Source organism: Saccopteryx leptura, chromosome 2 (genome assembly GCF_036850995.1).
Source record: "Saccopteryx leptura isolate mSacLep1 chromosome 2, mSacLep1_pri_phased_curated, whole genome shotgun sequence".
In the NCBI taxonomy this organism is placed as follows: domain Eukaryota; kingdom Metazoa; phylum Chordata; class Mammalia; order Chiroptera; family Emballonuridae; genus Saccopteryx; species Saccopteryx leptura.
The window spans coordinates 378,700,737-378,724,888 of NC_089504.1; the positions used below are offsets into that span (position 1 = coordinate 378,700,737).

General features: G+C 43.8%; 2 protein-coding genes, 1 long non-coding RNA gene and 2 other non-coding genes across 6 annotated transcripts in view; 4 read left to right on the forward strand and 1 right to left on the reverse strand.

Annotated features, from left to right (window-relative positions):
• The window catches only part of LOC136392754 (uncharacterized), a 42,991-nt gene extending 30,485 nt beyond the window's left edge, over positions 1–12,506 (reverse strand). Inside the window, exon 1 of the long non-coding RNA XR_010748978.1 lies at positions 12,423–12,506. This is a non-coding gene — a long non-coding RNA (uncharacterized lncRNA). The remainder of the gene's footprint in view (positions 1–12,422) is intronic.
• CLMP (CXADR like membrane protein) overlaps positions 1–13,771 on the forward strand; it is a 105,220-nt gene extending 91,449 nt beyond the window's left edge. For both annotated transcript variants that reach the window (XM_066365306.1, XM_066365307.1), the window contains exons 4-8: positions 8,438–8,639; positions 9,700–9,867; positions 10,693–10,815; positions 11,392–11,533; positions 12,003–13,771. In XM_066365306.1, the coding sequence (XP_066221403.1) occupies positions 8,438–8,639; positions 9,700–9,867; positions 10,693–10,815; positions 11,392–11,533; positions 12,003–12,303 (936 nt within the window). In that variant the 3' untranslated portion in view covers positions 12,304–13,771. The remainder of the gene's footprint in view (positions 1–8,437; positions 8,640–9,699; positions 9,868–10,692; positions 10,816–11,391; positions 11,534–12,002) is intronic.
• Positions 13,772–18,156: 4,385 nt separating this feature from the next.
• On the forward strand, positions 18,157–23,008 carry HSPA8 (heat shock protein family A (Hsp70) member 8). Its single transcript, XM_066365303.1, has 9 exons — positions 18,157–18,313; positions 19,023–19,232; positions 19,576–19,781; positions 20,206–20,358; positions 20,478–21,033; positions 21,248–21,450; positions 21,681–21,879; positions 22,074–22,306; positions 22,579–23,008. Exons 1-9 carry the CDS (start codon positions 18,172–18,174, stop codon positions 22,762–22,764), a joined length of 2,088 nt encoding a protein of 695 aa, XP_066221400.1. The 5' UTR covers positions 18,157–18,171; the 3' UTR covers positions 22,765–23,008.
• Positions 21,095–21,181, forward strand: LOC136396392 (small nucleolar RNA SNORD14). The gene has a single exon (XR_010749680.1). It is a non-coding gene; the product is annotated as a small nucleolar RNA SNORD14 (small nucleolar RNA).
• Positions 21,512–21,597, forward strand: LOC136396393 (small nucleolar RNA SNORD14). Its single transcript, XR_010749681.1, has one exon. It is a non-coding gene; the product is annotated as a small nucleolar RNA SNORD14 (small nucleolar RNA).
• Positions 23,009–24,152: the final 1,144 nt, after the last annotated feature.

Genomic DNA, 24,152 nt, shown 5'->3' on the forward strand with positions numbered 1-24,152 from the left:
ATGTGTAATCTAAACCTTTTAGACTTGAAAAGGTGAAGGCTCTTGCCCAAACAATATTTTAGAGCTAGGATCTGAACCCAAGATTTCCATAGCTACACCCCCTTCCTTTTCTCAGCCCTTCCCTCAGAACTTGCAGCTTCTATTGAAAAGAATGCAGAAATTCAAGACAAATTCTGTCTGGGAGTAAACACCGAACATCTGATTGAAATTAGCGTATTTTTCCCTCCATAAGACGCACCAGAACATAAGACACACCTAGAATATTAAGGAAGAAAATAAGAAAAAAAATATTTTGAACCAAATGGTATATTAAAATGTTTAATAAAATACCGTATTTTTCACTCCATAAGACACACAGGCATTTCCTCCTCCCCTTTGGGGGGGGGGGGGGAGTGCGTCTTATGGAGCGAAAAATGTATAGATTTCCTGTACTTTCCATAATATTCCTCAGCGTGAAGATGTTTAGGGGACAACTCCTTCTGATGTATGTGGGGGTTAGGGGCAAATTTTCAGGTTAGGTTTAGGGAGAGATCCTCTATTGCCGTGATCAAGAGAGGAATTAGATCTCCAGAAGGCTGCTTCCCCTACCCCCACTTCCTTACTGCCTCCTCCCTTACTTAGCATGTGGTTTCAAGTTTCAACTAGGCTGAGGCTTTAGGAAAGGGAATTAGGAGGAAGGAGTCATCACCCAGAGGTAAAGCAGGAAATGTGAACACAGGCTGCACTTGAATGTTAAGCTAAAGAGATCCAAGATGACAATCATTTATTGGACTGAGGTTGGTGCTACTTCACTCTGAGTTCTGTCCATGTAAGAACATTTTTTTTTTATTTATTCATTTTGAGAGAGGAGAGAGAGACAGAGGGAGAGAGAGAGAGAAGGGGGGAGGAGCTGGAAGCATCAACTCCCATATGTGCCTTGACCAGGCAAGCCCAGGATTTCGAACCGGCGACCTCAGCATTTCCAGGTCGACACTTTATCCACTGCGCCACCACAGGTCAGGCCAGAACATTTATTTTTATAAAACTGTATTTGAGCCCATGAGAGTGGATCTCAACAGACTGAAGTAACTGCTTCAGAGAATAATGGTTTGCAGTTTCTTTTATGTACTTGGAATACAAGAGGCGATATAGGACGATTATTAAGGTGAAAAATTGTCCTCCTTTAGGGAGGACAGCCCTTCTTTTGTAAGTTTTGTCCTCCCTCAAAAAGTGTCCTCCTACATGTCCTCCTTTTTGATATTGGAAGACTAATCTGTAAATGTCTGTATTCGATTGATGCAGAGTTGACCCATTGCGTGTGATATGACGCATTTGTATCTAAATGAGTACTTTTTTCTTACAATTATTATTAAAAATTAATAGGCATGTAAGCATAATTACAATATAAAATATTATAAATGTTTTTATTATGCATTTATATTATAGTGTATTATTTTTGCAATGAATAAAATGTTTATGATATTGTTTTCTTCAATTTATTTTTTGTCTTCCTTTTCTTCGTAAAAAACTTGGTCACTTTACGATTATAGAAAGGTGACAGAAAACAAAGCTGGACTTGGATTGCAGGACAGTTAATAAGATTATGTGCTCTCTTGAGGGTGGTTATGGCTGATTTCAAAGGTGTGTTAATCCCTGGCCTGTGGTGGTGGATGGATAAAAAAGTCGATCTGGAACCTTGAGGTCACCGGTTTGAAACCTTGGGCTCGCCAAGTCATATATGCCTATATGATAAGCAATCAGTGAACAACTAAAGTGGAAGCGACTCTGAGTTGATACTTCTCGCTCCCTCCTTTCTCTGTCTGTAAAATCTTAAAAAATAAAATAAGGTGTGTTATCCTAGATAGGCTACTTAAGACAAAGATAAAACATTTACAACCAAGTTATATGCCTCCATGACCTGCCCAGTTAAGAATTTATGATCAAATCACCCTGTGAGGTTACTTTTGTCCCACAGTTCTCATCTTTGTGTAGATATCCTCTACTGTTGTAAAGTAGCGTACCTTAATTCCACAGGTTATGTAGAGACACCAAGGCAGGATACAGAAGAATTTTTTAAGAGGAGGTTTATTAATAAGCCGGTTGCATATGACTTACACAGGATATAGCTGACCCAAATCGTGTCGCCTCAAATATAGCCCTGAGGCTAGTTATATACACTTGACCACATACAGGTTGGGGGGAAAGGAGGGGGAGCATGACACAATAATCAATCATTAACAAGCTTATAACATTTGTTCTACCTCCCAGAGGTACATACGTCAATCACACGATTTCAGGATGGGAGGGGGCTTACATGATGTCAGAGGATAAGCGTTTGTAAATTGCCCATTAAGGAAAAAGAAAAGAGAGAGGAAAGGGCTACTTAAATCTTTCTTCCCTTCCCCCTGCACCTGGCTAGCTGTTTACCTTCTTCCTCACAGGTTTGGGGAAGAGTGGGGGTCCAAGCCTCCTTCCTCTTTTCATTCAAAACCTAGTACAAAAACCTCTCTATTTACAATATAATAGCCCTTCCTAAGCATGAATGCAATTGGCCACAATATAAATGCACACACAAGTATAAAAGTCATATTTACAAAAACTCTCTGAATACTTGGCCTAAGTCATAAAAATGCCTTTTAAGCCTCTTAGTAAAAGGGGTTTCTTATCTCAATACATAGTATGTCCTTGTAAGCCAGGAAACTCTCGCATTCCTCTCCCTCCATTCTCCACAGAAAGGAGGGGGCAAGAAACCTGACTCTTCCTTCTAAAATATGGATGTTAATTTTTGCAATTCTTCTGTACCTTACCACACTACCTGCCTCTTTTCCCTTCTCTTTTCATGGCCTTTACTTGCATGCCTTCATCCATCTTGTCTCATAGCTTTAAATGCCATCCACGTGCTTATTACCACATGCATATCCCTAGTCTATGCCTCACCCCTGAACATCGGACAGCTGCTTATTCGTGGCCTCCTTTGGGTATCTAACCGGTATCTCAAATGTAGTAAGTCCAAAATTAGACTCCTGTTCCTTCTCCCCACCCTACACACTCTACCCCCAGACCCACTCTGCCCAGTTTTTCTCTTTTTTGTTAATGGCAATTCTCTCCTTCCTGGTTTATGCCAGAAATCTGACAGTAGCCCTTGAAGCCCCTCTTTTTCTCATAACCATAATACACATTTAAATGAGGTGGTCAGTGTTGCAAAATGCATTTCATTCTATTTTCAGAATACATTCAGAATCTGATGACTTATCCTCTCCGCTGCTGCCATACTGAACCTTCACTACAACAGCTTCTTGACTGGTTTTCCTATTTCTACTCTTGGCCCCCTACAGCCGTTTTTAAAACATACATCATATCATGATATTCTTCTGCTCAAAATCCTATAGTAGCCTCCCATTTCCTTTAGAGTAAAAGCTATCATCTTTACAGAGGACCGTGAGGCTCCACATGATCTGGCCCCACTGCCTGACCTCACCTACTGTTCTGCTGGCTCTCTCTAGCTACCTGGCTTTCCTGGCCCTCGTGCATGCAGGACCGTTCCACCTTAGGGCCTGTGCATTGGCTCTCTTTCCCCTAGGTAGCTCCAGGCTAGTTCCACATCTCCTTTCAAGTGTTTGCTCTAATGTCACCTCTGGTGAGGTCTACCTTAATTGCCTTATTTAAATTGCAATCTGTCCCCCTGGCCTACAATCACCCTTCCTTGCTCTATTATTTTCATAATATTTCATGCTGTCAAATGTCCCATGTATTTTCCTGTGTCTGTTTCCTCTCACTAGAATATATTCCAGCCTTACTTTTGGGAGATGACTTTCTTCTATCCTTTCTTTCATCTCCTAAAAATTCTCTAACTGTTCATGCTTACCAATTTTCTGAAAAATATCTTTGAAGAGTTTTTTTACCCTGGCCCATTGGCTCAGTGGTAGAGCGTTGGCCTGGCGATCCCTGGTCGGGGCACACAGGAGAAGCGACCATCTGCTTATTCACCCTTCCCCCTCCCCTTCTCTCTCTGTTTCTCTCTCTCTCTTCTCCTCCTGCAGCCATGGCTCAATTAGTTAGAGTTCATTGGCCCTGGATGTTGAGGATGGTTCTGTGGAGCCCCCACCTCAGGCACTAAAAATAGCTTGGTTGAGAGCATTGGCCTTAGATGGGGTTTATCAGGCGGATTCCAGTGGGGGAGCATGTAGGAGTGTGTCTCTCTATTTCCCCTTCTCTCACTTAGAGAAAAAAAGGAAAAGGAAGAGTTCATTTTAGCCTTTGGGAGCAGCCTGAATGCTCTGTCCCAGTGAACATACCCCCATTCTCCATTTTCCCTCTACCCCACATTCCAGGCAGAAGGAAACATTCCTCCTAGTTCTCTGCCCAGTAGCCCCGTTATAGTCTAATGGAGGGACTCAGTAAGTTGAACGGGAAAATCATATACTGAGAGGCAACAGAGTGTCAGGGCTGGGGGAGCAGGTTTCAAGAGATTTTATTTTCCTCCTTATCAATAGAGGATCTCTTGCCTTGGTCAGGTAGCTCAGTTGGTTGGAGCATCGTCCTGCTACAGCAGAGTTGCTGGTTCGATCCATGGTCAGGGCACATACAAGGGCCAACCAATGAATGCATAAATAAATTGGAGCAACACATTGATGTCTCTCTCTATCTGCCTCCCTCTCTATCTCTAAAATAAATAAATTTTAAACAATAGTAACTTTATATACATAAAAAAGAGGATCTCTCACTACCCCGGCCTGAAATCTGGACCCAACTCCTCACAGACACCACAGAGAGCTAGCTGCCTTCTGAATAGTATCTTCATGCTTAGAGTCCAGGTTTTCTGGAAATGAATTAAAGAGTGTAATTTTCCTCATGTATTAATTTCCACAGAAAAGTTGGTGGCATTTGAGTTAGGCTTTGAAAAATGAGTAGACTTAGAGGCAGGGAGAAAAGAGATGATGGCAGGATTCCAGATACACAGAAGGGCACTAAACAAAGGCACACAGGGACATGGGAATCTGCAGAGCCCATTGCTGGCTGCAGCTGTGTTATTTATTTTTATTTTAATCTTTTTTTTTTTGTTTCTCTTTCCTTTTCCTTTTTTCTTCTTCTTATATTTTGGCTGCAGCGGTTTTAAATTGTTTCACTTCTATCTAAGCCCTGAACGCCAGCCTCAATCACATGATACTCTGCAACTGTTTAAAAATGCTCTCAGAAAAGACTCGGAGCCATTCAATAACATGTCCATCCTTTCTGTCTTCGTTATATAAAACTCTCAGTCTCATGTGTTTTGCCCTTACCACCCTCTTCTCCTTTCTCTGCATATTCTGTTTCTTCAGCTAATATTTATTGAGCTCGCTGGCCTGTGGAGTTCGAAAACAAGCAGGAATAAGACACAGTTTCTACCCTGAGGACCCCACAGTCTGGTGAAGAAAACCATTAATGGTTCCCCAACACCTTTCATGATGGCCAGATTCAGACCAGTGTCCTCAAAATGATCTCTGCTTTCCCTGCCCAATCTTATCCCTCTTTAATCCACCTCCCGTACCTTACTGCAATCAGATTACATTCTTTCCCTGTTTTAAATATGAGTTATGCTTTCTTGGTACTTACAGGCCTTTGCCCATTACATTTTCCCACTTATAAACTCCCTTTTATCCATCCCTCCACATGAAGAATCCTTATTCTTTTTTTTTTTTTCCTTTACTTTACTGAATTTAGAGAGAGAAAGGGAGAGAGATAGGAACACCAATCTGTTCCTGTATATGCTCTGACAGGATTGAACCTGCAACCTCTGTGCTTCCAGACGATGCTCTAACCAACCGAGCTATCTGGCCAGGGCCCTGTTGTTTCTTCTAAATCCAAAAGCAATGTTAACTCCTCATGAACTCTTCCCTGTATGACACTCAGACTAAGCAAGATATTTTTTCTTTGCTCCAGATTGCATTTCTCTGTGTCATTTTTTTTTTTAAATTTGAGCATACGTTTATTACAGCTATTCCCTAGGCCGGGAATAGTGAAACAAGGAAGGGCTTAGGATGGAAGAAGCAACAGGAGAGCCTAGGCGGGGCTGCTATTAGCTGATTGAAAAGTCAAAGAAAAAGGACCTTGGATACAGTTTCAGGGGTTTTGCTGCCCGCTGTTCCCCTGATGGCAAATCCCATGGGAGCCCCCAGAGTTTAAAAGAAAAAAAGTACGGTACGTGCCTGAGAAAAAAGCAGGGGTGAGCTCAACCGAGCTATCCAGCCGGGACTCTGCACCAGTGTCACATGAGGAGAGACTGTAACAGAAATGAGGTAATGGACCGAGAGCCAGAAAGGGGCTCAAGAACTAAACGTTGTGATGCAGATGGATGAAAATTGAGTAAAAATCAAGATTATTATTTTTTCTTTGGAAAATCTAAACTTTGGTTTCGCCACCTGAGAAGACAAAGAGATGCAGCTCATGTGTATTTCATGGAAGGAAAGAACACAATTTTTTCCCACCTAATTTACTAATGAAATTTAAGTAAATAAATTTTTTAAAAAGCCAAACAGTGAAGCCCTCAGTATTGAATTTATTGGGATGACATTGGTTAATAAAATTATATAGGTTTCATGTGCATCATACATCACCTGTATACTGTATTGTGTTCACCACCCCAAGTCAAGTCTCCTTCCAACACCATTTATCCCCCCCGAATTTTTTTTGTCAGTTGCAGTTGACATTCAGTATAGAACTGACTTTTAACCATTAACTTCTACTCCTTACCTCTCTAATCCCTTCAACTGGACTCTAAAAAGATTTTGTAAGAACTTTTGGAAAGAGCCGTTAATGAGTAGTGAAATGAATACACATAGAAAAGGAAAGGGGAGAAAAGTAACGGTGGTATACCAGAACAATGAACTGGATGGCTTTAGATGGATGTGTTCAACTCGGGTTCTGCTACCTGTATGAATTGAGAACAATGATTACTTGGAAAAGTTGTGTGAGAAACTAGATATAAAAGCACCAAGCACAAGGACTATAATGTACTTTGAGTACATCGCATGCAAGTGGTAGGCTGTGCAAAAGTTTGCAAGGGTATGCAAAAAGTAAAAAAGGGGAGGGTAAGTCTTGCTCCCCATCCTTATCCTCTGTCCTCTACCATTATGTATACTTATTATGCATTTCCTTCTTTCCTTGATTTAGCTGTAATGATGTAACTCAAATTTAAAATCCCTTACTTATAAAATGGAATTTTTCTGAACATTTAATGAAATATTATTTTATAATTAAAATGCTATTTAAATATGAGGTGTTATTATTATTTAGCCAGAGAGAGACAGAGACAGAGAGAGATCCGAGATAGGGACAGACAGACAGACAGGAAGGGAGAGAGATGAGAAGCATCAATTATTCCTTGCAGCACCTTAGCTGTTCATCGCTTTCTCATGTGTCTTGACTGGGGGGAGGGTGCAGGGGAGATCTCCAGCCAAGCCAGTGACCTCGTGCTCAAGCTGACAACCTTGGGGTTTTGAACCTGGGTCCTTTAGGTCCCAGGCCAATGCTCTATCCACTGTACCACAACAGGGTCAGACTTATTATTTTGTGGGGTTTTTTTGAAGATTTTTGTGGGGAATCACCTATCTGATCTTGAACCCTCTATAACTTGGATTAAGTTAAAAAGCCCTGAGTGTGAATGGTGATGTGAATATAATCCTCTGTTGCAAACACAGGGAAATAGGTTCCTTGGATGTGAACACCAAGGAACTGTGTGGGCGACCTTTGTGCAAACACAAAGGAATGCATATGAATGGGCTTTAGGAAATTAGCCTAGAGATTTATAGATTGCCCCTCCCTTTGTGCTTCTTAGTTAACAAAAGAAAAAGAATGTACTGACCAAAATTAGCCTTTTCTCCATGTCAGCAAGAAGTACATTAGTCATTCTTTCCCTTTATCACCTGATCTCCCTGTCCTGTAGTCCTGTTACCTTTGTCTGCTTTTGATCAATAAAAGCTTTGGGAGAAGGAGACTCAGGAGGTCAGTCTCTCTTGACTGCCTCTCCCTCCTGAGAACAGTTTGTGGCTTGAGCAGTTTTTTCATGCAACACTGGTAGTTCCCAGCAGGCTGGAGGACTACAGATTTATATTTTAATGATTTTAGAGACAGGAGAGAGAGACAGAAGAGGGGGAGGAGCAGGAAGCATCAACTCACAGATGTTGCCTCTGGCATATGCCTTAACCGGGCAAGCCCAGAGTTTCGAACCAGTGATCTCATCATTCCAGGTCCACACCTTACCCACTCTGCCACCACAGGTCAGGTGCAGTGTTATTATTCTTAAAAGGAAAAGCAAAGCCTAGATACTGTATTTTAAACTTGATTTAGAACAGAGGTCACTGAGATTCTCAGTATCAGCCCTATGCTTGACTGCCGTGTTCCACTGGGAATATGCCCATTCCTCAGCAGGAGAGGGAGGCTGAGATGACACTGCTTGACCCTGCCTTGGTCTATCCCACAGGTGATCACTTACTCCAGCCATCATGTGTACAATAACCTGACTGAGGAACACAAGGGCCGAGTGGCCTTTGCATCCAATTTCCTGGCAGGAGATGCCTCCCTGCAGATTGAGCCTCTGAAGCCCAGTGATGAGGGCCAGTACACTTGCAAGGTGAAGAATTCAGGGCGCTATGTGTGGAGCCATGTCGTCTTAAAAGTCTTAGGTAAGATAGAGTGCCAAGGTAAATGCCTATATCTTATTAATAAAGTCTGTGTGATGGACAGCCACATGCATCACAGAGCTACAAAACGTCTTGTTCAGCACTTTTTAAAAACTGACTTTATTGGAGTGACATTGGTTAATAAAAGTATACAGGTCTGGGTGTACAATTCTATAATACACCATCTGCATATTGTATTGTGTTCACTACTGAGTTGTTCAGTACTTTGAATTATACATTCGGAGATTATCTACTCCAGCTCCCTGGGAAGAAGTTGTGTATGTTCTATATTTTATCCATAATGAAAAAGAAAAAAAATCACAATTTCCCATAAGTAGCCCATTAAAAAAATTAAATATCATCTAATATTTGAAAGATATCCTTATATTTAACTTAAATCTCTCAGATATGGTTCAAATTCATGTTTCTTTTTTATTTTTATTTTTTATAAGCCTAAGTTTATTTAGAAAGTCCTAGAGACAGAGGAAGTGCACCATGGAAGAAGTGAGCCAGCTGGACTGTGTGGGCCAAAGAAACAGGTTACAGAGGCAGAGAAGGGCCTTGGAGCCTAGGAGAGAGGAAGGAAGAAAACACGCCTTGGCAGGAGAGGATAAAGGCACTGGCGTGCTCCAGAGAGATCCGCACTTTTCTTTTTTTAAACAGGAACTACTAAGTTCTGCCTAATATCTTCCAAATTAATAAACTTCTATCCCTGTTTCAGTATTAGTAAAACCACACTCAATTTTCCTAAAATTTCCAATTAAATGTTTCTTCTTTGAGAAGTAATGATGTAGTTTCTGTGGCAGCCTCTGAAAATGACAACAGCACCACTGGAAGCAGGTGGAATTAGGTGTATGTGTGTGCAAGGGATAGAGGTGGGTGTATTTCTGGGGGTGATGCAGCACATGGCTAGGTAACTAGGTAAAGGCTATTGAATCCCCACTCAAAAGTTAACCAGAGGGATAGCTGAAGAAACAACTCAACAGGACAGAGTTCTTCCACTGACTCTACCCTGTATGGATCTTTGAGTCGTTGTTTTGTTTGTTTGTTTGCTTTTTGTCAGTGAGACCATCCAAGCCCAAGTGTGAGCTGGAAGGAGAACTGACAGAAGGCAGTGACCTGACTCTGCAGTGTGAGTCATCCTCTGGCACTCAGCCCATTGTGTACCACTGGCAGCGAATCCGGGAGAAGGAGAGCGACAATGACTCTCTGCCTCCCAAATCTAGGAGAGGTAAATCATCTACCACTCTACTGAGCAACAGGACACTACTCTGTCCATGAATTCTACATCTGGTTTTGACAGCAACTCGCCATGTGATCTTGAATACATTACTGAACCCCTTTGTACTTCACTTTTCATCCATAAACTGGGATTGTCTTTTCTTTCCTCAAATGGATTGTAAAAGTGGTGAAAGACATTAGAAAGAAATGTACCATATAAATCCATTGTATCGGCCCTGGCCGGTTGGCTCAGCGGTAGAGCGTCGGCCTGGCATGCGGGGGACCCGGGTTCGATTCCCGGCCAGGGCACATAGGAGAAGCGCCCATTTGCTTCTCCACGCCCCCTCCTTCCTCTCTGTCTCTCTCTTCCCCTCCCTCAGCCAAGGCTCCATTGGAGCAAAGAGGGCCCGGGCGCTGGGGATGGCTCCTTGGCCTCTGCCTCAGGCGCTAGTGGCTCTGGTCGCGGCAGAGCATCGCCCCCTGGTGGGCAGAGCGTCCGCCCCTGGTGGGCGTGCCGGGTGGATCCCGGTCAGGCGCATGCGGGAGTCTGTCTGACTGTCTCTCCCCGTTTCCAGCTTCAAAAAAATACAAAAAAAAAAAAAAAAAAATCCATTGTATCTAATTATCTTGGTTAGTATCCCGTAAATGTTCACAACCTTCTATTACTTTTGAGGTTTCACTTTCTTCCTTCATTCCAAAATGGAATCGATTCTATCATCTATCTCATCCTCACCAAACTGTATTAGAGAATCTTAGGTCAATGATGTAATACAGTAAACAATAAACCTAGACCCTGTCACTAAAGGAATTCCTGTCATTCTTTCTGCTTGTGTAGACTACAAAAACCCGGGACGCGTTCTGCTGCAGAACCTCACCATGTCCTCCTCCGGACTCTACCAGTGCACAGCAGGCAATGAGGCTGGGAAGGAAAGCTGTGTGGTGCGAGTCACTGTGAAGTGTAAGTATATCCAAATAGTCTGGGTTGTTTTCTGGGTTTTTTGCATTGTGGTTCAGTGTAAACGTGTGTAAGCATGAGTAAGAGGAAGGTCAAGGTGAAAATCTTTCTTTCCAAAAGAACATGGCTATCACTAAAATAAGTTCAGCAGTTGCAAGGACCATTTAACAGTTGTAGTTAAAGCTATATTCACAACTATGTGTGAGTTTACCAGTTCCCTAAAGAAATTTACTACATCTAGGACGGGATTAAATGGAGATTTCCTTTATGTGTGTAAATTCCCCTTTCAAAAGGGTAACTTCTACTGTTTTCAGAGCTTTTCCTGTGTTTGCAGTTTCTCAAAAATAATCAGCTTAAAATAATCTTAAAAGCAAAGACACATATTTGGAATGGCAAATTATACTACCCTTCCACATCAAGAGGGATAGTCATTCATAAGAGTGGTAAATGCGAAACTCAGGAAGGCAGATACAAAGATCTGGAAATACTCATCCAGTGCAGGGTTTGTGGTTTTTAAGTTCGTGTATTTTACTAGCTTATGTTTCATTTCATTTCTGCTTTTTGTTTCTGAGAAAACAGATGTACAAAGCATTGGCATGGTTGCAGGAGCAGTGACAGGCATGGTGGCCGGAGTGCTGCTGATTTTCCTCTTGGTGTGGCTGCTAATCCGAAGGAAAGACAAAAAGAGATACGAGGAAGAAGAGCGACCTAATGAAATTCGGTAACCTCCCTCCACAATCTCCCCTTTCACTAGGCTTCCTTTACGTAGTGACCAGCCAACATACATGTCCTGTTTTCTCTTAACCAGGAATCTGTTTAAAGGATTATTCTGGTAGTTAGAGTTCCAGCCTAGGACAGAAAAGTCTGGCTGACCTGGACTTTATTGTGAAACTCTCTCCTCAACAGAGACAAGGGATCAACTTGACATTACTTCTGACTGAATTCTGTTTAGAAAGGGCACCAGGCATGACCTACGAGCCATGAAAGGGTTTACGCAGACAGCCCCAATTCAAGGGGAGTCTCACCATCTCAGTGGTGACTGCACGTTCTCCCAGAGTAACACATGTCCCATCTGCCTGTGCCAAACATTAAGTCTCAGAAAACGGAGAACTCCATGCTTCCCTAAACGACTGCCTTCCAATGCTATTACTTGAGATTTACAGCTTGTGGAATTTATTTTTTCTCCTCAGAGAGGACGCGGAAGCCCCGAAGGCCCGCCTGGTGAAGCCCAGCTCCTCCTCCTCGGGCTCTCGGAGCTCCCACTCCGGCTCTTCCACCACCCGCTCCACCGCAAACAGCGCCTCACGCAGCCAGCGGACACTGTCCAGCGAGGCGGCGCCCCGGCCAGGGCTTGCCACCCATGCCTACAGCCTCATGGGGCCAGAGGGCAGGGGCTCTGAACCAAAGAAAGTCCACCATGCTACCTTGAGCAAAGCAGAAACCACACCCAGCATGATCCCCAACCAGAGCCGACCTTTCCAAACTGTCTGAATTACAGTGGACTTGGGCTCCCATGCTTTCCTAGGAGTCAGAATCTTAGGACTTTTCTAGTCACTATAGCTCAGTCACCAGCCACACAATCCCCTCGAATCACGTGAGAGGTCACTTACGTAGCAGGGAGCATTGCACCGAACAGATTCCAGTGAGCACTCTTATACAACACACCAAATCAGAAAAAGGATGTAAGCTGATCATCTCCAAAAAGGCGTCTCGTTTTGCCTTTAGACAAGCGTGGGGGAAAGTAGGGGTCTTCATCTGCATATTTCCTGACCAGGACCTGTGAGGAGAAAGGTTGAGGAAAGGGGAAGTGACCCCTCGTAAAACTTCTCACCTGAGATTTTTTTTAATCACTACTTCACAACTGTCAAGAAATGAGGTCTTGTTCATAAATTTTCTATGCCTTTTTGCAAACCTATTGGATTACTGTGATTATCCAGAGAGTCAAACAGAACCCACAGCCTTATATTACACATTTCTGCACTATGTACCAGGATTACTGCTTCTGAGGAACTCCAAAAAAGGAAAAGTCTCTTCTATTCTACTTGACTTCATTTAACGTAACGTTTGGATATTAATGTCAAGAAGAACTGAAATAACAAGGGACAGAGAAGAATAACTGAGTGACTCCCGCTTTAACCACCACTAATTTTCCTCTACTTATTTTAACCATAAGAGAACTAAAAAAAGGAGTCCAAAATGTGTGACAAGGAACTGTGAAAAACTTTTCATCTTAATGTTCAGAGGGTCAGTGACAAATAATAGAAATGTATACTGGAATAATTGTGGGTTTCCCCTCAAATCAGATGTCTTTAAGGACTTCGCTGATGGATAACATTGGAGGAAGAGAACACTCACTATATGTCATTTAACAATGTCCTTAGAAAGAATTCTTACAGAGGAAACGCTCTTTTAAAGATGCTGAAAGATCATCTTACATACCATTAGTCTTTCTGAGAACATACAAAACCAGAATTTCAAGACTGACTAGACTAGGAAGGAAGATTAGATCAATTTTCTTCGAGTGGCATAAGGAAGTTTAGAATCATGCCAAACTTGGCACTTTCTCTATTTGATTCATTTTAGAGAAAGGATGTGAACCTGGGACTTTTAATGATTCTAGGCCTTCAAGTATCAGAAAGCTCAGGAATTGCCAACAGTTCCTAATGGGACTGCAAGCACGTCAAAATCATTCCTGCCTGAGAAGTGACCCAGAAGTTCAGTCCTCTACCAGCTGAGTCTCTGAGGATGTCTAGCTCTAGACTACAAGGAAATGGAATTAACGTTTAGGGGAGAGATGGCGAGGATAACTAGTGAGTGGCAGGATTGGTCTGGGTTAATTAATGTCTGGTAACATTTTGTCAACATCTTGGAAAAAAATTAGCAGAAATGATTTACCAGGACAGCTCTCAGAAAAGCTGATTCATGGAAGAAGAAAGACGTCTGAAAAATTAAACAAACAGCAGCCTCCAATACAATAAGTTGCCCTTTTAATATACTGCTCACAAAAATTAGGGGGATGTTTTATAGCTTCATATTCATTTGGAAATATCCCCTAATTTTTGTGAGCAGATAGTTTTGACTACTCTGCTACTCAAATTCATCCTACAGCAAGAATTCAAAATCTGAAATAGCCCTTTGGGGGCCCTAGTGAAAATGTCAACAGATGATTGCTAGAGCAAATAATTTATTATTAAAAGGGCAGCAAGCTGTAGAAAAGAAAGAGTAAAGCCGAATATGGTAAAATGGAAATAAAGATGCTTAAAGGGAAAATGCTGATCTGGGATTCCGCCCCATTTCTCTGGTTTTTCATGTCTACAGTTAATTCTCACAACAGTGTCCTCAGATAGTGCAAATCATTTCCTTCTCAAGCCCTTTAAGAAATAGGGGTTTATCCTTGGGTGAAAATTTTCTTCTGAGTTTTGTCTTACTCTAAAAAAAGTTGGGAAATAAGAGACATCAAGGGAGAGAGCATTTGAGATCTTGCTTCCTAGTATATGTCATCAATTTGGCTCAAAATAAACTCTTACTAAAAAAAGACATTGAGAAAGTAGTGCAAACACTGTCTGGTGTTAGTTTAAGAGGGCCAACATATTTGGAATGTTTCTTACACTAACACTGCCTCATTGTAAAATATAACATCCTTTACTTTACTTATTCTGGTAGTGGTATACAGCAATGTATCACTTCTGCTGTATAATACTGAAAATTCTCATTCCCAGAGTACCTGAGCCAAAGAAAGACAGTAACTATGGAGGCTGCAGCTCTACCATCACTAGCAATTTTGCTCTAATCATTTCCTACCTTTGAACCTATGGTTTCCTGCCCATGCCTTTGAAAGTAGGAATAAGTCCCCTCTGCATGAAAAGAATGTTTAGGATATATAAACATCTAGTTATCATAAGACTAAAATACCAGCTGAATAATCCAGATTATTTTGGAAATCTATTCACACTGGAAATCTATGAAAAAGTCACAAAACTGGTAGCTACCTAAAAATCTGAGAAATTTTAGGGCTTGAGATTCTGAGACAAGGTGCTAAAGTCTTAGCAATAATAGTGCACTTCTCTTGGGAGTAAGGCTTTTGGGGTCAGATATGACAAGCTCTGGGCTTAAGATAAAGTTTGAACCAGTACTGGTTTCAAACCACATTCCATTAACTTTGTAAGTCAAATAAATTTGATTCTTGAATATGAAACAAACCAAGGATCAAGTAACAGTAGAAGAAAAACATGTTTGTAGGGAGAAGATACAGGATCATGTGAATGTTTAGAGAGTAAACATTTCAATAAAATACATAAACCAAACTTAAAATTGTAAAATAATGAAATTGATGCCTTTGTTGTTACCCTGTATAAAAACAATTTCAGAATTGCTGTTGCCAAAATACAAAATTTTGCTTCATTTCTGTTAAGCTCTTTATATTTCAATCTTAATTTCTAAGTTGCCTTGTAACCGGAACTTTGATCACAAAAACAAGTATTTAATACAGATGCATCTGTTGTACCAGCAATTAAAAAATAAATAAGGTGATACTGTAGGAGAGGCTGAAGCTCATATAACCTACCCTGGAAATTTGTTCATTAGCTTTCTGCCAGCTGAAGGACAAAGAACTCAGACTGATTATGATCTATTGTCTATTGATTTCAGTCACACATATACCACGTGCGTTCTTCTCACAGGCAAGAGGCTGTAGTCCTGGAGACACCAAACGGGCCGGATGAGTGTGAGCACTCGGGTCCCTAAGTTCATGAAGAGTTCTTGCCCTTGAGGTCTTGACAAAAACAACAATATTTACTAAGCAAATATTTTATGCCTAGGTAAAGTACTAAGGGGTTCAAATAAGTCTGAAAAAAATTCACGGTTATTTTTATTTTTGTATTTTTCTGAAGTGAGAAGGGGGGGAGGCAGACAGACTCCTGCATGCACTGGATCGGGATCCACCGGGCACGCCCACCAGGGGGCGATGCTTGGCCCTTCCGGAGCGTTGTTCTGTTACAACCTGAGCCATTTTAGCACCTGAGGTAGAGGCCATGGTGCCATTTTCAGCGCGCCGGCCAACTTTGCCCAATGGAGCCTTGGCTACGGAAGGGGAAGAGAGACAGAGAGGAAGGAGAGGGGGAGAGGTGGAGAAGCAGATGGGCACTTCTCCTGTGTGCCCTGGCCCAGAATTGAACCTGAGACTTCCACACACCAGGCCGACGCTCTACCACGGAGCCAACCGACCAGGGCCTAAAAATTCACGGTTATTAAATGAGTTAATATATGCAAAGCACTTAGAAGAGTACTTGGCATGAAACAAGCATTCAAAACTGTTCATCATAACCCTTTCCACCAGTCAGAAACCCTTGGCCTCAGACTATTCCACTGCCTGTCCAGACTTTAATTTTAGAAACTAAATGTGTTTGAAACCCTGTGTGTTTAAAAAGGTGAAGAAAGACATTTGTAATAGCCTGAATTTTAAATATATAAATTCAAAATCATTCTATTTCCTAAGAACACAGTCCAAGTCCTAGAAGCATTTTGAGTGACTAGAATCAGAGGTTATCTGTTTGGCTTTTTTTCAATTACTGGTATTTGGTGCAATACCACCTGGCTCAATGGTTAAAATGTAGGCTGTTCAGAAGTTGGTTGCAAAATACAAAGTGTAGTTCACAGACTGATTGTACTCAACGAATTGGGTGGGAATTGCAGGTTCCAAGGGAAAGTGAAAGGAGCCTGCCACAGCACCCATCTTCCTGGAGCTCGTTTCCTGTGTTTCTCAAAAGGAAGTTACACAATGTAAAACTAATCAAAAAGAGCAAAGAATTTGGAATCAAGGGAGCTAGGTTTGTAGCTCAGCTAGTTGATTATCACCCCCAAAGAACATCTCTGAAACTCATTTTTCTCCTAACACAGGGATGAATAATATATACCTCAGGAAGTTGTTTTGATGATTAAATGAAGTAACAAATGAAAGCACCACCTTGTCAAATCATCATATCAATTTAATTTCTTGAGAGGGCAAGAGTTCAGTATATGCCTCCACGGAATCAAGCCAACACCCCCCCCCCCCCCAAAAAAAAAAAAAAAAAAAAGGCAAATAAAGAAAATCAATGGTTGGATCTGCCTCCAGGCTACACCGGCTTTGACAAGGACGAGGTGCCCTGCCTCTCTGAAAAAACATTGTATTCAAGACACAGAGAGGCTCTTAGAATGACGAGGCCGAAGTACCTGCCGCATACACAACCTAAAATTTTAGACACTGTGTTTTGTGCACTTGATCAGTTCTGTTTTTATGCCGTCTCTGCATAGCACCTCGCTTAGTTTTTTTTTTTTTATAAAAGTCAAAGCAGGAAGGATACTACCTCACTTAGAAGAGACTCCCAAGTTTAACCCAAGGACACGGAGGCCAAAGGAACCTGGCTTTCTGACGCCTGGTTCCCCCACCCAGACAAACTCGCTGTCTTTTCTTTTCCAAATAACCGAGAGGCCCGGCCCAGAGGTCGAATTTGTACCGGGCGGTGGGGAGTGGCTGAGGGGTCCGGGCTCGCAGTGTCCAGACCCAGGGCCCAGTCCTGGGGAACGGGCCGGGATGAGTGTGAGCACTCAGGTCCCTGGACCTCTGCAGCCGGGGCTGCCGGCCTCCAGCTGCCGCGGGGAAGTGGAGCTTCTGGGGCCTACCTGGCTAACCTGTCCCACCCGGCGCGTGCGGGCCTGGCGGCCCCCCAAACCCCAGAGCTGGGGGCCCCTAGGTGAGTGTCCCGAGCAGCGCCCCGGCCCCTTGGGGTCAGCCCGAGCCCGAGGGCACGCCAGCAGCGAAACGTGGGTCCAGGAAGCTGGGGGGGGCCGGCGCGCCATCCGCCATGCCCGGGTGGGGACCGGGGGGCGCCGAACGAGGTCCCGCATGGGGGAGGGGCGCGACAACCTTCGCGGCCATTTTGTCCTAGCTCCACTTCCGTCTCCTCTCCCGGCTGCCGTTCGGGACCCTCCCTTCATGCCCTGTGCCCTGCTCCCCGGGTACCGCCCGGTCCCGATCGCGGCCAGAACGCCGTCATTGGTTGGTCCGGGGGTTCACCCCCCTCCAGCTCGCCCTCCTACCGCCCGCCGGTGCCCTTGGGGGCGCAGGCGCAGAAGCGGCCGCGCCCTTCCCCCGCCCGGGGTAACTGAGGACTCCCGCGCGCGGGCTCCCTCGGCCCCACCCGCCCTTTCCCCGGGGCCGCTCCGACCGCGGGGGCGAGAATGAAAGTTCCAGAACGCTGCGGTGAGTGCGTCATCGCGAGGCGGAGTGAATGGGGACGGATGGGGCGAGGCTCGGGCCGAGCGGGTTAGACATTGGGGCTCCTGAAGGCAGTCGCGCGCTCATTGGCCGAGGTCGCTCTGATGGGCAGCCGGCAGGGCGGGTCCCTTCTGGAAGGTTCTGAGGCAGGCTATAAGAGACAGGGCGGCGGGCGGAAGCCGGTCTCATTGAACGAGGGGGCAGCTGTCCAGAAGAGTGTCTTTGCCTGCAGTCCGTGTACTCCCGGTAAGGCCCTTGTCCTTGGAAGCCGTGGTAGCTTGGCAGGAAAGGTGGGGTGCGGCCAGGCCGGCGGGTTCGCGGTGCCGCCGGGGTTCCCAGCGGCTGCTGTAGGCCGTGTGCGGGGAGTGCTGTGTATAGTTAGGCAGCTCGGGTGCGGGGAGGTTGCGCCCGGGGCTGTAGCGGGGTGGCTGGTGGGCCGGGGGTGCCGCCATCCGCCCGCACGCGGCGGCGGGGAGGGGGCGGAAGGGCGGCGTCCACCTCCTGGCGCGGAGGTGGAGCGTCTTCCAGCTGCCGGTCCGGCTCGGCTCCTGCTCCTATACAGACAGGTTCCTTCCTGGCTTAGAAGGACTAGGCGTTGTTGGCAGGCGCCCAAGATAGGAAGGGGGCTCTGGGAGCACAGGCCACGCTGGCTCGGGGAGCGCCAGCTGTAGGGAAGCGTGGGAGGCATGGAAGGTTCCGCTCCGAGCTTCAGGCCACGTGGTCGTCAGTGACGCAGACCCTCCGGGCAGATGCTCGCTTTAGCCAGGGGCGGGCTCTGCTGCGTTTGGCAGGGCAACCCACGATGCAGCAACCTTATTTTCTCTGATCGTCCCGCGTGGTTACACCCGCAGGGGTCGTGTTCAAGGGGGGGTTACTTTAGTAGTCATATCTAACAGGGATGATTTCACTTTTTTAACAAAGGAAATATTTGTAAGTGCTTCAATTTTCTTTCTAGCAACCATGTCTAAGGGACCTGCAGTTGGCATTGATCTTGGCACCACCTACTCTTGCGTGGGTGTTTTCCAGCACGGAAAAGTGGAAATAATAGCCAATGACCAAGGAAACCGAACCACCCCAAGTTATGTCGCCTTTACTGACACCGAGCGATTGATCGGTGATGCTGCAAAAAATCAAGTTGCAATGAATCCTACCAACACTGTTTTTGGTAAGTCTCTAAAGTTTAATTAAGGCATGAGTTAATTAAGTTAGGCTAGGAACATGTAATTTGAGAAATTCAAGTTTAAAAGTAGCCAGGAAAGCCCTGAGTGTTGGAAAAAAAAATTTAAGAGCTCAAATGAAGTAGATTTGAGCCATAACCCTTTGTAACTTGCTTAGGCTATACTTTTTGAGGTATCAGGATATCAGGAAAACTTGGATGAGCTTTGCTGACCACACAGAAGTTGAAATCGTTTACTATAAATCTGGGCTGTCAGTATTTGAGTGAGAGCTAAGGTATTTTATAATTAAGAAACTTGAAAATTTAGATTTTAATTTGATAAATTTTGCAGATGCCAAACGCTTGATTGGACGTAGATTTGATGATGCTGTTGTCCAATCTGATATGAAGCACTGGCCCTTCATGGTGGTGAATGATGCTGGCAGACCCAAGGTCCAAGTAGAATACAAGGGAGAGACAAAAAGTTTCTATCCAGAAGAGGTGTCTTCCATGGTGTTGACAAAGATGAAGGAAATTGCAGAGGCCTACCTTGGAAAGGTGAGTGCCTTTAGGATCCTCCCAGGTTCTTGGAAGGAGCAGCTGTCGCTGGCATGCGCCCAAGATAGGGGAGTGGGTTTCTGGGAGCATAGGCCATGCTGGCCTGGGGAGCACCTGCTGTGGGGAAGTCCTGGGAGGCATGGAACGTTAAGCTATGAGCTTCAGGCCACGTGGTTCAGGGAGAAGAGGTAGCTGGAGATTGCTACACTAGATATTAGGTTTCCTGGTGGGTGGACAGTGTGGGTTCTGAGCAAGAATATCCAGAAGTTTTTGTCAAAACCTTCCTGTTTATTTTCATCAGAATGTTTTTTGTTACTTGTTGTATTTTGAGTGTATTCAAGTAGGTGGTGATTGTGGGACTACCAAAGTTTTTATGAACTGACTGCAGTAGTTTGGCTTTAATTTTTTGTTTTTCTATTCCTAGACTGTAACCAATGCTGTCGTCACAGTACCCGCTTACTTCAATGACTCTCAGCGTCAGGCTACCAAAGATGCTGGAACCATTGCTGGTCTCAATGTACTTAGAATCATCAATGAGCCAACTGCTGCTGCTATTGCTTACGGCTTAGACAAAAAGGTATGCAGTGATCTATGAATGCCTGAGTTGCTTTAAGAATTAGTTAAGCTTCAATAAAAAATTGAGCCATCAGAAATAAGTGTAGGTAGGAAGTTAATACATTTTTATTCTAATGGCAGGTGGGAGCTGAAAGGAACGTGCTGATCTTTGACTTAGGAGGTGGCACTTTCGATGTGTCAATTCTCACAATTGAAGATGGAATCTTTGAGGTCAAATCTACAGCTGGGGATACCCACTTAGGTGGAGAAGACTTTGACAACCGAATGGTCAATCATTTTATTGCAGAGTTCAAGCGCAAGCATAAGAAGGACATCAGCGAGAACAAGAGGGCTGTCCGCCGCCTTCGTACTGCCTGCGAACGTGCTAAGCGCACTCTCTCTTCCAGCACCCAGGCCAGTATTGAGATTGATTCGCTCTATGAAGGAATCGACTTCTATACCTCTATCACCCGTGCTCGATTTGAAGAATTAAATGCCGACCTTTTCCGTGGCACCTTGGATCCTGTAGAGAAAGCACTTCGAGATGCCAAGCTTGACAAGTCCCAAATCCATGATATTGTCCTGGTGGGTGGCTCTACCCGTATCCCCAAGATTCAGAAACTCCTGCAGGACTTCTTCAATGGAAAAGAATTGAATAAGAGCATCAACCCTGATGAGGCTGTTGCTTATGGTGCAGGTAATCTCTCTGTCCTAGTTTGAACAATTTTAAAAAGGTGGCCTTTTAGGCTTAAACTGACTCGCTGTGATGAATGATTCTTAAACATTCGTAGTTTCCACTAAAAGCTTAGCTAATGATAGTATGACTTCCTTGGATGTCTGAGCGATTGAGATTTGTTAAAGAAAAAAATAGTTTTGCAGCAGGTTTTTTCTAACTTAACTTTTTACTCTAGCTGTCCAAGCAGCCATCCTCTCTGGAGACAAATCTGAAAATGTTCAAGATTTGCTGCTGTTGGATGTCACTCCTCTTTCCCTTGGCATTGAGACTGCTGGTGGAGTCATGACTGTCCTCATCAAGCGCAATACTACCATTCCTACCAAGCAGACGCAAACCTTCACTACCTATTCTGACAACCAGCCTGGTGTGCTCATTCAGGTACGTTTCTTTCACCTTGGTCTGACATACTGAGGTTCTGTAAAACTAGGGAAGGCTTGGACCGCTGTGATGATGGATTCCAAAACCATTCGTAGTTTCCACCAGAAGTCTCATGTTGGTCAGTTCCTTCCTTGGATGTCTGAGCGATCAGTCTTCCTCAATTGAGTTTATACTTGGAACATTGTAATACAGGAACCTTGTAATTCTCTAGTAATTTGTTTTCTTCCAAGGTTTACGAAGGTGAACGTGCCATGACCAAGGATAACAACCTGCTTGGCAAGTTTGAACTCACAGGCATACCTCCTGCACCTCGTGGCGTTCCTCAGATTGAGGTCACTTTTGATATTGATGCCAATGGCATCCTCAATGTCTCTGCTGTGGATAAGAGTACAGGGAAAGAGAACAAGATTACCATCACTAACGACAAAGGTAAGTTCAACTTCATTGTAGCAGTGCCATCTGGTTTTAGGGCATGCTTTGGGTCTTAACGGTTGCATGTCCCGAATGTTCCTGCTGCACCCTCCCACCTCCCAGGACATTTAGCCAAGAGGTTACTTACTGCTATTGGAGTTCCAATTGTAGGTTTCAAATGTTAACAGGCCATGCTTAAATTAACTCCATAGGCCGCCTGAGCAAGGAAGACATTGAGCGGATGGTCCAGGAGGCCGAGAAGTACAAAGCTGAAGATGAGAAGCAGAGGGACAAGGTGTCCTCCAAGAATTCACTTGAATCGTATGCATTCAACATGAAAGCAACTGTTGAAGATGAAAAACTTCAAGGCAAGATCAATGACGATGACAAACAGAAGATTCTTGATAAGTGCAATGAAATAATCAACTGGCTTGATAAGAACCAGGTTTGTAATTTTTTAAAGTTGAGTTGAGGTGTAGGTATAGGACATTAGTAAATGCTTAGATGGGTTTACAAGTGGGTAGGGTCACAGTGATGAATGGACCACACATTCGCGGTTTCCACCAGAATTCATTGTGTTGGCAATTAGCTTCCTTCCTTGGATGTCTGAGTGACCCAAGGGATAACGTGTAGGGTTTGTTGTGACAGCAGACTTCTTGTTCAATGTCTTTTGCATCAGGCATGAACTTTACTTGATTTTTTTGTTTCTCTTACCAGACTGCAGAAAAGGAAGAATTTGAACATCAGCAGAAAGAGTTGGAAAAAGTCTGCAACCCGATCATTACTAAGCTGTACCAGAGTGCAGGAGGCATGCCAGGAGGAATGCCTGGGGGCTTCCCTGGTGGTGGAGCCCCTCCATCTGGTGGTGCCTCTTCTGGGCCCACCATTGAAGAGGTTGATTAAGCCAACCTTGAGCATAGATTGAGCATTGTTCCACATAAAATATTTAAGGACCCAAATTTGTAGCAAATTCTATGGCAGTTTTAAAAAATTGAACTGCTGTATAGTTAAATAACTGGGCATTCTCAATACTTGAATACGGACTGTGTGCACAGGGAAAGGAAATAATGCACTTTATAAGCACTGTTATTGTAAAGTGGAAAATGCGATGTCTTAAATAAAACTATTTAAAATTGGCACCATACAATTGTCTGAATTCACCTTTTATAAGGTCAGGATTTACTTCTGGCCTAAGTGACTTACATAATAGTTTCTGTTTTGTCAATTACAGATTATTAACTGGAGCAAATACTTAAGGAAGGTTTTAAATATAAAAGGAAGTGGGGAGGATTTATAATTTGGGCCTTTTTTAGGTTCATAAATTACTACATAGCACTCCTAGCCATAAAACTACAGGTAGCAAACTAATTTTTGATGTGACGGAAGTGTTAGAAAAAGTGGGAGGATGAATCCCAAATATTGGATACTCCATAGGACTCAAATTTCAGGCTTTTTAAATTGGATTTAATGGGTAATGCTGGTCAAAATTTGGGTTTTAGATAAACTAAAAGTTACCTTGTTTATCCCAAGTGATTGAGGTTATGAAGATGGCCACTTTGAACAAAAGTATCCATTTGGAACTCTGCAGTAGTGTAGTGTAATTCTGAACCTGTGGAAATGCAAAAGATGCCCTCAGAAGCTAAATTCATACCAGGTTCATTTGCTGTTTCCTTAGTGAGGGCTGAGGGTTAACTAGAAGAGTTTGGCTGTCAGTTGCCCTGGTTGGGGGGGGGGGGGTGTCTTCTCACCTTTGAATCAAACTTGATTTTTAAAAGTGTTAAGCAGCTAACAAGTTTTGATCAGATTTAATCCTGGCCAACCTAACCCCTCAAAATTACAGGCTGAAGTAGAGGCAGACGTGGATTGTGAACAGTTTAGTTTACTAGATCTGGTCCAACTTGATTTTAGGAGCAAAGGCCTTAATGGACCTTTGTTCACTGGATTATAAGCAAAGACAAGTCTTCTGTGAGTCACTTTTCCCCTAGGGGCCTCCCATTTCCTCAAACGTGCAGTAAGGTGATTGCTGAAGTTATTCAATGGCCTGGTGTTGCAAACTTGTCTGTCACCTGGTCAGTTTTGGATTGGTGAACCCTGTCATGGTGAGTGTCTTAGGTCACAATGCAGGCTCAGTGGTGTAACTCAACCTCTGAGCCTTCCTTTAGCCTCAGAGTCAAGCCCAAGTGGCATCTAATAGGCTATAAATTAGATTTCATCAGAACAATGCCTAATAACCTCTCGGCGTTATCCTAGTTCAGTGAGCATAACAAAGAGGCTGTCATAAAACAGCTGCA